The 16,859-nt window shown below is 40.7% G+C and overlaps 1 protein-coding gene across 1 annotated transcript in view; it reads right to left on the bottom strand.

Moving 5' to 3' along the window:
• Positions 1–16,859, bottom strand: part of LOC126161594 (hemolymph lipopolysaccharide-binding protein-like) — a 49,196-nt gene that overhangs the window by 13,811 nt on the left and 18,526 nt on the right. Inside the window, exons 2-4 of the mRNA XM_049917541.1 lie at positions 16,283–16,446; positions 16,073–16,208; positions 9,158–9,412 (exon numbers count right to left, since the gene is read on the bottom strand). Of these exons, the coding sequence (XP_049773498.1) occupies positions 9,158–9,412; positions 16,073–16,208; positions 16,283–16,446 (555 nt within the window). The remainder of the gene's footprint in view (positions 1–9,157; positions 9,413–16,072; positions 16,209–16,282; positions 16,447–16,859) is intronic.

Genomic DNA, 16,859 nt, shown 5'->3' with positions numbered 1-16,859 from the left:
TTTAATCTGAGCACTTCGTTTGTGGTCGCCCACTCTTATTATTCCCTCTTGGCTCTTATACATATTGTATATTACCCATCTGTCCCTGTAGCTTAACCTTATTTCGGACATCTTGCACCATTTTACGTTGCTGAACGACAAATCCTATGAATGTGTCATGATTTTTCTTTAGTCTTGCTTCCATTATCAACCGCAACGTCAAAATTGCCTCTCTGCTGCCTTTACCTTTCCTAAAACCAAACTGATCGTCTTATAACACATCATCAGTTTACTTTTATATTCTTCTGTATATTACTCTCGAAAGTAACTTGGATGCCTGAACTATTAACCTGATTGTGTGATAATTCTCGCAGTTGTTGGCTCCTGTAGAAGTCGAAATTGTGTGGATGATAATTTTCTGGAAGTCAAATGGTATGTCGTGAGACATACATTTTACACACCGACGTGAATAGTCGGTTTGTTACCAATTCCCAGAATGCTTTTAGAAATTCTGATGGAATGTTAGATCCCTTCTGCCTTATTTGATCTAAAGTACTCCAAAGCTCTTTTCAATTCTGATTCTAATACTGGATACCCTATCGCTTCTAAATCGACTAATCAATATTCGGTGACTTGTGCTTCTGTATTCCTGAATTTCCTTGAACATTTTTGTACTTCCTTCTATCCTACATTAACTGGAGTACGTCTGTTAGCCATGGTTCCTTCACAGTTATCATCTTTGTACCTTTGTTTTTCTGTCTAAGGCGATACAAGTATACTAAAATATCTCATTAAAATGCCTTGTCTGAGTTGTGTACAGTTCGCGCAATAGACCAGAAATTGCTTCATTATTTACTTCACAACACAAATCAAAATGATTGGCACTGCAACGCAACAGTAACTATGTAATGGCTACTCACTGATGTAGGGCCTGCACTGTATTATTATTATTTCTGTCCTTTCTCAGACGTTATGCCTGGTTAAAAATGCAAAGTGACGCGGACCTTGATCAAGCGTGACTTCCTTTTAACTGTACAGTATATGTTACATTGCATTTAGGAACTTTCGGGTAATTGAACATGTATCAATAATTACAGATTTCTATAGTTGTATATATATATATATATATATATATATATATATATATATATATATATATATATACGTTTGGATGTAGCTGTATTGCGTTGATGTACTGGTGGATATTGTGTGGTATGACTCCTGTAGTTGATAGTATAATTGGTATAATGCCAACTTTATCCTGATGCCACATGTCCTTGACTTCCTCAGCCAGTTGGATGTATTTTTCAATTTTTTCTCCTGTTTTCTTCTGTATATTTGTTGTATTGGGTGTGGATATTTCGATTAGTTGTGTTAATTTTCCCTTTTTATTGTTATGTGGTGTTGTTTTATCTGTTATAACGGTTCTGTTCCAGTATAATTTTTATTCATCATTCTTCAGTACATTTTGTGGTGCATACTTGTATGTGGGAACGTGTTGTTTTATTAGTTTATGTTGTATAGCAAGTTGTTGATGTATTATTTTTGATACATTGTCATATCTTCTGGTATATTCTGTATTTGCTAGTATTGTACATTCACTTGTGATGTGATCTACTGTTTCTATTTGTTTGCAAAGTCTGCATTTATCTGTTGTGGTATTGGAATCTTTAATAATATGCTTGCTATAATATCTGGTGTTTATTGTTTGATCCTGTATTGCAATCATGAATCCTTCCGTCTCACTGTATATATTGCCTTTTCTTAGCCATGTGTTGGATGCGTCTTGATCGATGTGAGGCTGTGTTAGATGATACAGGTGCTTGCCATGTAGAGTTTTCTTTCTCCAATATACTTTCTTTGTATCTGTTGATGTTATGTGATCTAAAGGGTTGTAGAAGTGGTTATGAAATTGCAATGGTGTAGCCAATGTATTCATATGAGTGATTGCTTTGTGTATTTTGGTAGTTTCTGCTCGTTCTATAAAGAATTTTCTTAAATTGTCCACCTGTCCATAACGGATTTTTTTTATGTCGATAAATCCCATGCCACGGTGGTCTAGCGGTTCTGGCGCTGCAGTCCGGAACCGCAGGCCTGCTACGGTCGCAGGTTCGAATCCTGCCTCGGGCATGGGTGTGTGTGATGTCCTTAGGTTAGTTAGGTTTAAGTAGTTCTAAGTTCTAGGGGACTTATGACCTAAGATGTTGAGTCCCATAGTGCTCAGAGCCATTTGAACCATTTTTTTGATAAATCCCCTTCCTCCTTCCTTTCTGCATAATGTCAATCTTTCTGTTGCTGAATGTATGTGATGTATTCTATATTTGTGGCATCGTGATCTTGTAAGTGTATTGAGTGCTTCTAGTTCTTTGTTACTCCATTTCACTATTTCAAATGAATAGGGCAATATTGGTATAGCATAAGTATTTATAGCTTTTGTCTTGTTTCTTGCTGTCAATTCTGTTTTCAGTATTTTTGTTAGTCTTTTTCTATATTTTTCTTTTAGTTCTTCTTTAATATTTGTATTATATATTCCTATTTTTTGCCTGTATCGTAGATATTTATAGGCATCTGTTTTTTCCATCGGTTCTATGCACTCGCTGTGGTTATCCAATAAGTAATCTTCTTGTTTAGTGTGTTTTCCCTTGACTGTGCTATTTTTCTTACATTTGTCTGTTCTGAAAGCCATATTTATATCATTGCTGAAGACTTCTGTTATCTTTAGTAATTGGTTGAGTTGTTGATTTGTTGCTGCCAGTAGTTGTAGATCATCCATGTATAGCAAATGTGTGATTTTGTGTTGGTATGTTCCAGTAATATTGTATCCATAATTTGTATTATTTAGCATGTTTGTTGGTGGGTTCAGAGCAAGGCAGAACCAGAAAGGACTTAATGAGTCTCCTTGATATATTCCACACTTAATCTATATTGGCTGTGATGTGATATTATTTGATTTTGTTTGTATATTAAATGTGGTTTTCCAATTTTTCATTACTATGTTTGGGAACTGTATCAGTTTAGAATCTACTTTGTATATTTCCAATATCTGTAGTAACCATGAGTGGGGTACATAATCAAAAGCTTTTTGGTAATCAATGCATGCGTAGTGTAGCGACCTTTGTTTAGTTTTAGCTTAATATGTCACCTCTGCATTTATTATCAGTTGCTCTTTACATCCTCGTGCTCCTTTGCAGCAGCCTTTTTGTTCTTCATTTATAATTTTGTTCTGTGTTGTATGTGTCATTAATTTCTGTGTAATAACTGAAGTTAATATTTTGTATATTGTTGGTAGGCATATTATGGGGCGATATTTTGCTGGGTTTGCTGTGTCTGCTTGATATTTATGTTTCATATGAGTTATTCCTTGTGTAAGTGTATGAGGGACTGTGTATGGGTCTGCAATGTAACTGTTAAATAATTTAGTTAGATGTGAATTTGTTAAAGTGAACTTCTTTAGCCAGAAATTTGCTATTTTATCTTTTCCAGGGGCTTTCCAATTGTGCGTAGAATTAATTGCTTGGGTGACTTCATGTTGCAAAGTTATCACTTCAGGCATTTGCGGTATCATCTTGTACGTGTCTGTTTCTGTATGTATCCACCATACATGTCTGTTCTGTTGTACCGGGTTTGACCGTATGTTGCTCCAGAAGTGTTCCATGTCTGTTATGTTTGGTGGATTGTTTATTTTAATGTGTGTGTTATCTATTGTCTGATGAAATTTCTTTTGGTTTGTGTTTAATGTTTGGATAGTTTCCTTCTATTTTCACTTTTTTTGTCTCTTCTAAGTCGTTTGGCCAATGCTTGTAATTTCTGCTTCTTTTCATCTAGTTGTTCTATCGCTTCTTGTTGTCTGATTTTACCTTACCTTTTTCGTTGTTTGTCTGATATTTCATTTCTTATAAATTGTTTTAGCTGTCCGATGTCTTTTCTCAGTTTTTCTATTCTGATCTGTAGCCTGTGTTGCCGTGCTGGTTTTGTGGGTTTCTTCTGTGTGTTGATTGGTTCTGATCTCTGCCTAGTGTGTATATTTAGTGTAGTGAGTGCTCCTATATAAACCAGTGGTTATAACTCTTCCATAGTTGTATTTTCATTTATTTTGTTGTGTATGATTGTGTTCATCATCATCATCTTGGACAGTTTCCAGCCACTGGCTGGGTCTGTCGGGAACACAAGCCTCTCCATCGTGTTCTGTCTTTCCACCATTCCCCCTCTTCCACCTTCGTCCAGTTCTCTCCTCTTCTCGTCACACATTCCTTCACTCCCTTCACCCATCTATCTCTTGGTCTTCCTCTGGGCCTCTTCCCCTCCAGTTGCAGATCAAACATCCTCTTTGGAATTCTTCCCTCATCCATTCTCTTCATGTGTCCATACCACTGCAGTCTTGATTTTTCTATCCTGTCCTGTACTGGTTCCTCCTTTAGTCTTTCCCTCACATACACATTTCGCAATCTGTCTCGTCTTGTTACACCCAACCTGCTCCTCTGGAACTTCATTTCGCTAGCCTGTATTCTACTTTTGTCGCTTTTGTGCATTACCCATGTCTCACTTCCGTATGCCAATATGGGGACAAAGTAGGTTCGGTATATAATTCCCTTGGATTTCTGTGGCACCTCCTTGCTCCAAATAAGCCCCCTAATGCATTTGTAGAACTGCCCTGCTTTTCTGCACCTTTCATTTATTTCCATTGCGTTTCCCCCCTTACTTTCAATCACGCTTCCCAGGTACTTGAAGTTCTCTACCACTTGTAGTTTTCCCCCTCCACAAGTTATATTCACATTTGGCCTATTCGTCTTCCTTGTTGTGACAATTATTTCACTTTTCTTTGGAGAGAAATGCATTCCATATTGTGCTGCCGTTGCCTCCCATGCATCTAACTGCTCTTGCACCTCCTTCTCGCAATTTCCCCATAACATCAAGTCATCGGCAAAAAGCACTGCTTTCATTTTATGATCTCCAATTGCATCTGACACTTGCTGTAGGATTTCATCCATAACAATAATAAACAATAAAGGCGAAAGTGCACTTCCCTGTCGCAGCCCATTTTCCAGCTTGAACCATGCAGTACGTTCCCTCCCCACTTTCACACAACTCTCACTTCCCTCATACATTTTTCTGACTTTTCGTGTTATCTCTTCATCTATCCCTTTCGCGTTCAGCACATCCCAGAGCTTGTCCCTACAGATACTGTCATACGCCTTCTCAATATCTAAAAAGGCCATGATTAAGTCCTTCCCGTACTCATAGTGCCTTTCCTGCAGTTGCCTTACCGCAAATATGAGGTCCGTTGTTGATCTTCCCGGTCTGAAACCATACTGCTCCTCTTGCAGTCTACTTTCAATACTGCTTCTTATTCTCTTCTCCAGGATCTTTTCATAGATTTTTCCACAGTGGCATAGCAGGGTGATTCCTCTGTAGTTCTCACATCTCCTTTTATCCCCTTTCTTGAAAATCGGGACTATAATTCCTTTCTTCCAATCCTCAGGAATTCTGTTCTCCTTCCACACCACCCTCAGCACTCTGTATAGCCACTGGGTTCCTACTTCTCCTGCTGCTCGTATCATATCCACTGTTACTTCATCCCAACCTGGTGCCTTGCCCCCTTTCATCCTCTTTATGGCTTCTTCCACTTCATTCCAAGTTAGATCATCAATTTCCCCACTATTATCATCGTCTGCTGCCTTAGGCTCTCCATCGCTGTTAGTTACCAGCTTGGCGGCATTCAACAGATCTTCAAAGTACTCCTTCCAAATCTTTTTGAGCTCATGCATTTCCTCCACAACTCTTCCATTATTATCCATGATCCTCAGGCACTCACTTCTGTCGTTCCTCCTATTTCTTACCATGGTGTAAAGTACTTTTTTGTTCCCTTCACTGTCCTCTTCTAGCATTCTTGTCCATTTTTCCATCCACTTCTTCTTCTCCGCCCTTACTATGGTCTGTGCCGCTTTCTTGCTTTCCTTATATTTTACCCTAGCTTCCTCTGTTCGGGTCTGGAACCATTCTCTAAAGGCTTTGTTCTTTCGAAGTACTGCCTCTTTACATATGTTGTTCCACCATGGGGTTTCCTTACTTCTCCTCTTTGTGCTAGTTCTTCCGCACACAATCTCAGCTGCCTCAACTAGGGCCCTCTTAAAATCTCCCCATTCTTCTTCCACTGTTCTCTGATCTTCCTTTGGCAGCTTCTTCCTGATCAGTGTCTGGTACTGGGTCCTCCGTTCATCCTCTTTCAGCATCCATGTCTTCAACCTTTTCTCCTGTATATCTGTTGCCCTCCTATCTTTTTTCTCTCTCAGGGTGGCTACCAACAGCCGATGGTCACTGTCTAAGGCCTCAGATGGAACGACCTTAACATCTGTGAGGCTGCTCATCATCTGCCTATCCACTAGTACATAGTCTACTACTGAAGTTTGGGACCAGTCCCCACTGTACCAAGTTATTTTGTGACTACTTCTCTTCTTGTACCAGGAATTTGCGATCGTCAGCCCATTCCTCTTGCAGAATTCCAGCAACAATTTTCCTTCTCTATTTCGGTTCCCCCAGCCCTCTGGTCCCATTATCTCCTCGAATCCTTTCCTGTCTGTGCCAACATGTGCATTGAGGTCCCCTATTATAATCTGATTACCTCCATTTAGCTGCTTTTGCATGTCATCTTCAAATTCCTCCTTCTCCTTTTTTGTACACCCCACCTGTGGGGCATATGCTTGGATGATTTCAATGCTTTTTCCTTTCACTCGTACTCTGGCTTTTATCATTCGATCATTGATACCTTCCACCTCCTCCTGCAGACCCTCTCTGACCACTATTGCCACTCCATTTCTTCCCCTCTCATTCCCTATCCAGTACAGTTTACATCCTTTACTTAGTGGTTTTTCACCAACTCCTCTCCACCTAGTCTCAGCAAGTCCCAAGATGTCCAATTTCCTCCTTTCCATCATTTCTACAATTTCTTCTAACTTCCCAGTTAGAGTCCTTACATTTAAGGTGCCCAGTCGTAAACCATCTCGTAATCCTTTTCCATTGCTTGGTCGGTTTCCTTTAAATCCGTTCCGTGATCCGAGGCATGTTCCCTTTTTTAAAAGCAGTTGATTTATCCACTACTGGCTTGCTAGGCCTATCGCAGCTTCACCAGAGCCCCGTTAGCCGTCACGTTTCAGGGTTCCCATAGAGCCTTCTCAGCTACCGTAGCGGTCCTGGGGCACACGAAGTCCCCGCTGTACATCGCCCCTATAGGCAGTCCCCTACTTTGTGCCGTTGCCCATCTCCCACGACTTGGACGAGGGGTTGGACTTATGGGAGACCGTATGATTGTGTTGATAGTTGTTATTGTTGTTTCGACTTCTGGGTTATTTGGGGGTCTATGCAAGAATGGTCTAATGTCTGTATTTGTGTCTTTGTATTCTATATATGTCAGCTGAAAGTTTTCTTCTATATCTAACATGTGTGTCGCTTCGTGTTCTATTTGTGCTTGTTCTGGTGGCTGTCTTAAGATTTAGTTTTCCTCTGATTCTTTAATTGATGTGTGTTGTTCTTTGGTTGTTTGCTCCTGGATGTTTGAGTCCATTACTGTATTTTCTTCTTCTTCTGATTGCACATTATTTTGTTTCAGTACTTGTTGTACTTGTTGTTTGATGTTTTCTAATTCTGACTGGGGTATCCTCTTATTTTTGATTATTACACGGATCTGATCAGCTAGTCGTTGTTCTGTTAAAAATTTTAATTCTGGGTATCTGGTAATAAATGTTGTGTATACTTGTGATCTGTATCCAGCTGTGTTGGTTCCTAAGTTTGTTGCTTGGTAATAACAGAACATGAGGTGTCAGTTAACCTCATCGGACCATCTCATCCTCTGTCTTCGTTTTCCTTCTAGAGTGGTTGCAGGAAGCATATCCTGCAAAACACCTCTATCTGGATTTAAATCATTTTCCGTGTGGCTAGCAATGTCGTTACCCTTGTGGACGGGCTTAGGGTTCAAGCGTCGACCCCAACCATGACAGCGCTTGTCCGAGGCTTCATTAGTTCTGTCCTGAACCAACTGATCACACTAAAAGTGGGGTAAGCCCTATTAGTGGTTTGATCTTTTCGTCGCCTGGCAGAACATACCGGAGGCCTATTCTTTTCCCGGGCCTCCACGGGGTTTATTATTATTATTATTATTATTATTATTATTAGCGACACTCACAGTCTGAAATTGCCCAATTTCTGCCAATTCAGAAGTAAGGAGTCCAGCGATCAAGTGATTTTCAAGGAAGAAGTTCAGTGCACATATTTTAAATTGGCTTATTTTAAATCGGGGTGGGTAGTGGCTGAAGCAAGAGTCAGTAGAGAGAGAAGGGATTGTTAACTTCCTTTTCCAAGATGAATTTGTAGGTAACAATCGCTATGCACTGAAAACTATTTCATCAATCTTTAAAAAAGCGATATTAGATACACATTAGTTATTAGAACTCATTAGTTCATAGTATAATGAAATATCAGCAAACACTAAATATCATTTATCCTTCATCGTTTGTAATTGAACTGTTCAATGTAAGGTTAGTTAGTGCTAATGTTGATGGTTGATAGTGGTGATGGTATGGTAGGGAGATGGATGTACTAGCTAATATCTGACTGCACTAAGAGCTAACGGTTGAGAAAAATTGGGAACCACTGATATACGCAAACAGAACAACTGACATTAATTTTAACTGGCAGGCCGCTTGAATTTGCTCTTAAAATGGCCTTCTTGGCTGACTTCAATGCCAACTCGGAAACGGCGCAGCGTATCGAATTTTTTTCTTAACAATAGCTTGTCAGCCTAATATACCGTGCAACACCCAAACGAGCTTTCTGTACTGTTTCTGACCATCCTGTCTGATGAAAGAGAAAATTAGAAGTCCTGATGTTTGGATGCTTCCTCAGGCTGTAAGAACCACAACTGAAGCCATCAACAGGACGTCAACCCCTAATAATCATTCCTGCTGTGTTCGCCATACGCTTAGCTACTCCAAGTATTATTAGCAGAAGAAATAATGCCGTGGAAAGAGAGTAGAAATTTGCTCAAATATTGGCCCTACTTTGGAAATTGCGTACGAGAAACTGACTAATGTCTTGTGTGAGTTTCGCTTTTCTTCATGTTAGAGTACTGACATACGAATCTTTCCAACCAGCCTCAATTTGTCATTTACATAGGAGTGATACTCACCCAAGACCGTGAGGTATTCTCCTTCCTTGAACATATCGTGGAAACCGATGAAAGCATCGAATTTTTCTGTCGAGTGAGCTCTCATCACTTCCCGTATAGCATTTTCTTCCGCTTTAGAGTTCACGATGGCGAGGTGCGCTCCTTCCTTTGCGCACGTTCTCCGAGCATTTTCCCAGTTCGTTTTGGCAGTGTGCAGCTTGTAGTATCCAACATTTGGAAAGAATTTGTAGTCGGCACCAACACGGGCAGGTGGTTCTGTCCGTGATATACCAAATGATACATCAGGTCCATGAAACAACAGCGAAAATAAAGTTAAACATACATATATATAGGTCAACAACAGGCTGGAACAGTAACAGTGTGCAGTCTTGTAGGTAGTCCACAGAATGCTGCTATCGAATAACTTTGGGATGTGGCTAATTAAATTAATATACAGTGTGATCAGAAACTGTCTGAAAAGCTTGTAAAGATGTTGCAGGGTAGGTTTATCTGAGAAGTAATCGTTAATCAAATGTTTCTATACGTTTTGCTGGTAATGAGTCAGCACTGAATTTGTTCAATCAGGCTATTGTGCGCACAAATTCATGCAGCTCTCCGGATCAGAGTTGTAGAACTGTGGTAGGCTACCGTAGATTATCGTAAGTAAGCGTAGACCTCGACGGTTTTCATAGTAGCTTTGGTCGGTTAATGTGCCCGTTAGAAGTGTTGCATACCTATTGGGCGTTAACTCATAACGCTCGCTTTCCGTGTGCATGCGATGATTGCCTTAGTAGAGTCCCCAAGAAAGCGGAAGCGGTGAACCGTCTAAAAAGTGACTGAGGATATGTAAAGAGCTGCTTAACCTATGGGAAATCTTTGCTACATAGTTATCCTCCTGTTTCTTACTTAAAAATTAGCAGTATTTACAGTAAATCTGGAACTGACAATGTTTAATTCAGATTTCTTTCGAAATTTGTTGATCTTTAAAGTCAAACAGAGGAAAGTTGTGGTAAAAATTTTAAAAACGCAGATATATCATATCGCGCTAGGATACGCCCTTTCGTAAAAAAAAGGTAATATAATGAAAAAAGCGCAAAACAAAGCTGTATCAAACATCACTTCAGTACTTCGTTGATCTTACATAAACCATGTTTCTGTTATTCATAAAGAAATTTCACATTTGTCAATAACAGCAGCAAAGTATTGCCTTTGATCATGATGGAGAACATTCTATTGAGTACAAAAGAACAATAATTATTTATATATAGCTTGCATTTCTGCATGTAAACTGTACTTCTATCAAAAGTAATATGTTTAGTTAAGTAAAAACACATAAGTTACACGATCAACCAATTTATATTGCTCATAAAATGAAATTTTTTGTTCTGTAAGGATCTGAAATACAAAATGTACTAACACTAAACAATGTGCGGTTCTAATTACGTGCAAAACTAACAACCAAACAAACAAGAAAAACAAAGAGAAGATGTCGCTCCTGGTTTCTCTCTTACACACTTATTTTTCTTTTCCTACCAATGCTGCCAATACTATTGGCAATCGTACAATTTACTACTCCATTTATGCACTCCACCAAAAACATCATACCTTAGATTTACTATAGAGCAACTCCATGCCAGGTACAGCAAGCGACAAATGCTCTCATTGCCTACATGATAGCGCACGAGAGTCCTCAGCTTTTAGCTCAGGTTCGTTCCATACTACCGTCCTATGACCAGTTTCTGCGTCCCTCACTTGTTCGGTTTTAGGAACCTGAATGAAGAACATGTTTGGCGACACTCTCTCTGGTGGGCCGTTTGAGTCTGCTCATCTAACGGCCTGACTGACTGACTACAATGGAATTAAGTACGGAACGGAGCAACATATCGATATCCTTTTCTTAATAATTATTTCTCAGTAGAGAATACACTGCAGCGCTGTCACAAGCTCTTCAGATTGTTTCAGACCAGCCTGTAAAAGATGGTAGGGTTGGAAAAATTATAAAACTCAATAAATTCGTGTAAAAGTTGATAGTATTCGATATATCTTCATTAATATAACACTAGGCATGTAAGTGATTTCTTAGCGTGAGAATATTACCTGCAAGGTATACTCATTCCATACACTCCAGCCAGGTGTAGAGGCATACAAACAGTACAAACATTATGTCTCAGCGAGACGGTGTGTGTAGATTTTATTGCATTTGCCGGACTCATAGAGAACCAAGACCTTGTTTAAATACACGGCGATCGGCATAGCTCAATGAAATGGACATAGAATAAGCCTTCAGTCCATCTTCCTGTTGTTTTGAATTTGACTACAGTGCAATATTTTCAGACAGAACAGTGTGATATTTGTTAAAACACTGAATGTGTTAATTAAACTTTCCCAAAACAGCATATAATTGCTTCATTATTACAATCCAAAACGTAAGGTAAAAAGGAGTATAGTCGTTCCTGAAGTTAATCATCAGTAGACAGAGAAGTGGAAGAAAATTGAATACTTGATGTAGCAGGCGAAGTACCTATGTATCGTTTCTATCTCTAAGTCTCTTCTCGCTGATCTCGTAGAAGAAGACCGAAACACAACTAAAATATTATCACCGTTTCCACACTATATAGTAATTCTCTGACACGTACTGCAGAAAGTACTATAATGCATGATGTATCCCATTTGGTGCAGCACTGCTGTTCCCATGAACACTTTTCTATTCATTTGATGCAGAAAATTCATTCTCCCCTAGTTACGTTTTTATAATCGGAGAGATAATCAATAACTATAAACACTACTGGGAAATGCAGTTGGCTTCACTTCGTTTTTTGCAATTTTGTTCCCCTATCTGACTGCTGTTTCGCGTCTGGATTAAAATAGTGGAAATAGTAACAAAACCAGTTGAAAGTTTCTTGACACTGTGAAACTATTCTGAGAAACTCGTCTAGAATTTTCGTTTAGTCAACATGAGGGATGTCACCTATCTTATGTAAATCTTTCTCACTCGAGTATTTCCCTCATCCTTTTACAGGTGCTGCCCTTTCCTTATTCATATAATATCAGATGCGTCATAGACTTTTCCACTTCAGTGGTCCAATGTTAATTTCTGCACCAACTCCACGTAATCAGCTGTCATGTAAGCTTTGGACTCCCATTCAACTTGTTCCTCTTATACAAAACTGTAGCACTTTGCCATTATGAAGTAGAAGATAACAAACACATCTTCACCAACTTGAGATAAAATCATCTGGCGACAAATTAAAAATAACAGTAGTATACGAAGACGTGGTTTTACAGTTTATTCATTCAACAAAATTACTAGAACACTACTACTTAAGTAAAAGCATATTCGTCGCAGTTGACTCTTTCATCACGTACTTTCACTACAAGTGCAACATAAATACCTCCTAATATTTCATAATGTGAATATAATTTTTGCGTCTATTGGAGAAATTTTTACTCTGTTGTTTCATGAGAGCTATTTTGGAAGTACATTTACCTTTTTTATGAGCTACACTACTTGAATATTGACTAAAAAGAAACGGGCAACCCAGTCACTAGTTTCTCAGCTACTTGTACCAACCTAAAACTACGAATTTTTCTTTAAAAAAAAAGCATAAGATTATGTAGAGATTGTTGGACCGCTGACTTTCAACATTCATATCCTTCGAAAACTCCTCAGTAATGAGAAATATTTAAGACATCCGTTTGCATCTTTACGTTTGTTTATTTAAGGGATTACATTTCACTCTGCATGAGGTACTATTATGGTTAGTCAATGAGAGACACCGCACAGTTTTAAGTGCAGCTGTGGAAGAAAAATGTGAAATTGCAATGGCGTGTAAAAGTTAAGGACGAAAGTAACTTGCGCCATGTGTCACTGCCAAGCAACATAGCTCGGTGAAATTTGGACTATACATAGAAAGAACTGTGCAGCATAGAACAAAGGAACTGACATAAATTCGGAATGAGAGGAACAAAAAAGACACTTCCATTCCAAGACAATAATTACAATGAAGCCACCACGATCTGTGATGGGTCCCTGTACATTACAAAAAGCGTTTGTAGTCACCATGTACGACAATGCAAGCACTGCATCGTGTTTCCATGCTGGGAACAAGGTTGGTAAGGACTTCTTACGGTATGACGTTGCATTCCTCCATCAGTGCGGATGACAACTGCGGTTTGAAAAGTGCGGGGTGATCGTTGATGCAAGTTTACGTGCCACAGCAGTACGTCACCTGTCGCATTCAACACCTGCCCCATCAGATTAAAGTCGGGGGAACGGGCAGGTGAGTCTACCCGCCAAATATCATTTCGCGCCAAGAGCTTCTTCACCTGCGCTGTCGACGCAGTCGCGCATTGTCATCCACAAACATGAAGTCAGGACCGAATGCACTGGTGGAAAAATGCACACGGAGTAGGAATTCAGGGTAACGTTTTTCCGGTGAATGTACCGCGTTCAAAGATGTGGAGATCAATGCGTCCGTGAGATACTATGCCTCCCCACACAATAGCACTCCGACCATCAACAATATCGTGTTCAAATATGTTCAAATGTGTGAATTCTTAAGGGATTAAACTGCTTAGGTCATCAGTCCCTAGACTTACACACCACTTAAACTAACTTAAATTAACCTATGCTAAGAACAACACACACACACACCCATGCCCGAGGGAGGACTCGAACCTCCTGCGGGAGGAGCAGAGCAAATATCGTGTTCGACAGCAGTCCTAGGTGCCTTACATACCCTCATATAGCAAGAGGTGGGAATACGTAATGCAATCAGGAACTGTTTTACATGTCTTATGATACCTGATGATGGTAAGAGCACTGAAACTTGGCGGTGAACAACAGACACGGAAGAAAAACGCAACACCAAGAAGACGCTGTGCGACGTAGACGAAAGTCTACAGCTCAGAGATGATGTCCATTCCAGTTTCGGGCCAGTCGGGCTAGTAGCGCCACTACGACGGTGAAAATAAGTTTCTTTTGAATACACGCGGTAACCGCTGTGGGCGTGTATTACCTTTGAGACTGCATGTGATGAATTAATGTTAGTCAAGAATGCCTTGAAGACGACAAAGACGTCATTATTGATTTGAAAGAGGCCGTGTAATAGTGCTACGAGAAGACGGGTGTTTCTTCTACGATACTGCAGAAAGACCTGGCAGTAATGTAGCCACTGTACAAGATTGCTGGCAGGGTTGGTCACGAGAATGTACTGTCGCAAGAGACTGTGCTCCGGACGGCTACGTGGCACTACCGAGAAGGAAGATCGTCATGTTCAGTGTATGCCACTGGTTCATCATACTACATTTGCAGCAGCAACTAGAACAGCAAGTGGCACCACAGTGACACAACGAACTGTTACAAACCGGTTACTTCAAGGACAGCTCAGAGCCAGGCACCCAGAAGTATCCATTCCACTGACCCCACTAACATCAGTGGTTTAAGCCAGAACTCATTGGCAGGGTAATATCTGCAGTGTTTTCCGATGAAATCTGGTTCTGCCTCGATGACAGAGACGGCTGTGTGTTGGTTAGAAGGAGGCTAGTTGATGGCCTGGAACCAAGCTGTCTGCATCCTAGACATATTGGATCTACATCTGGTAGACTGGGATGCGATTTCGTATGGCAGCAGGAGCAGTCCCGTGGTTATCCCATACATCTGACTGCAAATATGTACGTCCATCTATTGATTCGATCTGTTGTGGTGCCACTCATGAACGACATTCCCAACAGGATAACGCTCGCCCACATACCGCTGTTGTAGCCCAACAACCTCTACAGAGCGTCAACATCTTGGCTAGACCTGCTCGATCACGAGATCTATCTGCAATCGAGCACATATGGGACATCATCGGATGAAAACTCCAGCTGTCATCCACAAACATCTGTAACCGTCCCTATGTTAGCGTAGTGTCCGCCCCCGGTAGGTGAGTGGTCAGCGCGACAGAATGTCAATCCTAAGGGCCCGGGTCGATTCCCAGCTGGGTCAGAGATTTTCTCTGCTCCGAGACTGGGTGTTGTGTTGTCCTAATCACCATCACGTCATCCCCATCGACGCGCAAGTCGCCAAAATGGCGTCAAATCGGAAGACTTGCATCCGGCGAACGGTCTACCCGACGTGAGGCCCTAGTCACATGACATTTCCGTTTTATTGGCCTAGCGACTGCAATAGACATAGAACTCCATCCCATAAACTGACATCCGGCACCTGTTTGCATGCTAACATTCATCATTCGGCGCTTACTCCGGTTATTAATGTACCAGCATTTGACATTTGCAATGGCTTATCTTGAGTTTACATTATTCTGTGATCTTCCAGTGTTGATCACTTAAATATGTTATCTAGACAAATGTATTTCCACAATTTCATTTCTCTGCTTTAAATGTTTTTTGTCTTGCAATTTTTTTGCATCAGCGTATGAAGATTTTAGAAGGAAGAAAGTTTCCTTTTTACACGCATTCGTAGAAGAGGTCGTCAGAGATGGTGCAGAAATTGCAATTCCGGAGTAGAGAAAAGGAAAGCGGCCGTGCCCTTGAATAAAACCAACCGGGAGTTTGCCTCATACGATTCAGAAAAAGTACGGAAAATCTAAAACTGGATGGCCGGTTTGAATCGCCGTCTTCCTGAATACGTACAAGCAAGAAGTGCGAATAACACGGTATGAGCATGGAAGGAAATGGAAACCAACAACGTCATCGAGTATCACAAGCATTATTCGCTACAGAGCCTAATTCGCAAGGAAAGAAGCAGAAATAGAAACGAGATACGTATGCATGAAAGGATTTCAGCATTTCATTGTAAGTCTTTGATTCTCATCGAAACAAAATTTTCCTCCATTTATTGGTCTTCGTTGGCAATCGGAGGTGAAGCTACACTTCACTAAAACAAAAATTTGCGGGAACTCGGAAGCCCCTTTGGTGATATTTAATACTGACCTACAACAGTGAAAACTGTCGTCAGTTTTTCGTCGTCACCACAGTTTTGACGGGTAATGTCGATGTCGTAATGCAGCGGCCTTTGCTCAAACGGCAGCTCGCTGATATCTCGTCTACTTTTGCGGATGAGAGCCGCCTGTAACAGACCACACAACTGATGAGTTTGTCTAGTGTGAAAGTAGTGTTAGCGACAGAGGAATCTACACCCACCTTGGTAATCCAGTGGCCCGTAAGGTTGCGGAAGCTGCTCGCCCAGAGGCTAACACCGCTTGCAGAGGAAGACACACAGTCGTCTGCGAGAAGCTCTCGAGGCGATGCCATAATGAGAAGTGCTACCAGAAGCTGCCAAATGCATTCCCAGACCATAGTGCCCTCTACAAAATGAGACAGACACACTTCGAAGTACCCTGGCACGATACATGGGTCGATTCGAAAGCACAGTGCCTGACAAAATACTTGAAACATGGTCTAATGTCAATGTAACTGTATATGTACGCTCCATCGCCGAGTGTGTAAAATGTTGCACTTCAATGCAACACATTGAATGGTCACAAGAATGCATAAATGTTGCTCGTGCTGAGTGTTGTAACCAGCCTTGGTAGGGTACACACTGAGCTGACAAAATTCATGGGATACCACCTTCTGCCCGACATAGTGCAGCAACTTGACGTGGCATGGAGTCAACAAATCTCAGGAAGCCATGCTGCCTTTATAGCCGTCCATAATTGCCGGTGCAGGATTTTATGCACGAACTGACGTTCCGACTATGTTCCATAAATGATATATG

The sequence above is a fragment of the Schistocerca cancellata genome, chromosome 2 (genome assembly GCF_023864275.1).
Source record: "Schistocerca cancellata isolate TAMUIC-IGC-003103 chromosome 2, iqSchCanc2.1, whole genome shotgun sequence".
Classification (NCBI taxonomy): Eukaryota; Metazoa; Arthropoda; class Insecta; order Orthoptera; family Acrididae; genus Schistocerca; species Schistocerca cancellata.
The sequence above is the reverse complement of the archived record's forward strand: the minus strand, read 5'-3'. Positions and strand labels throughout refer to the sequence as shown.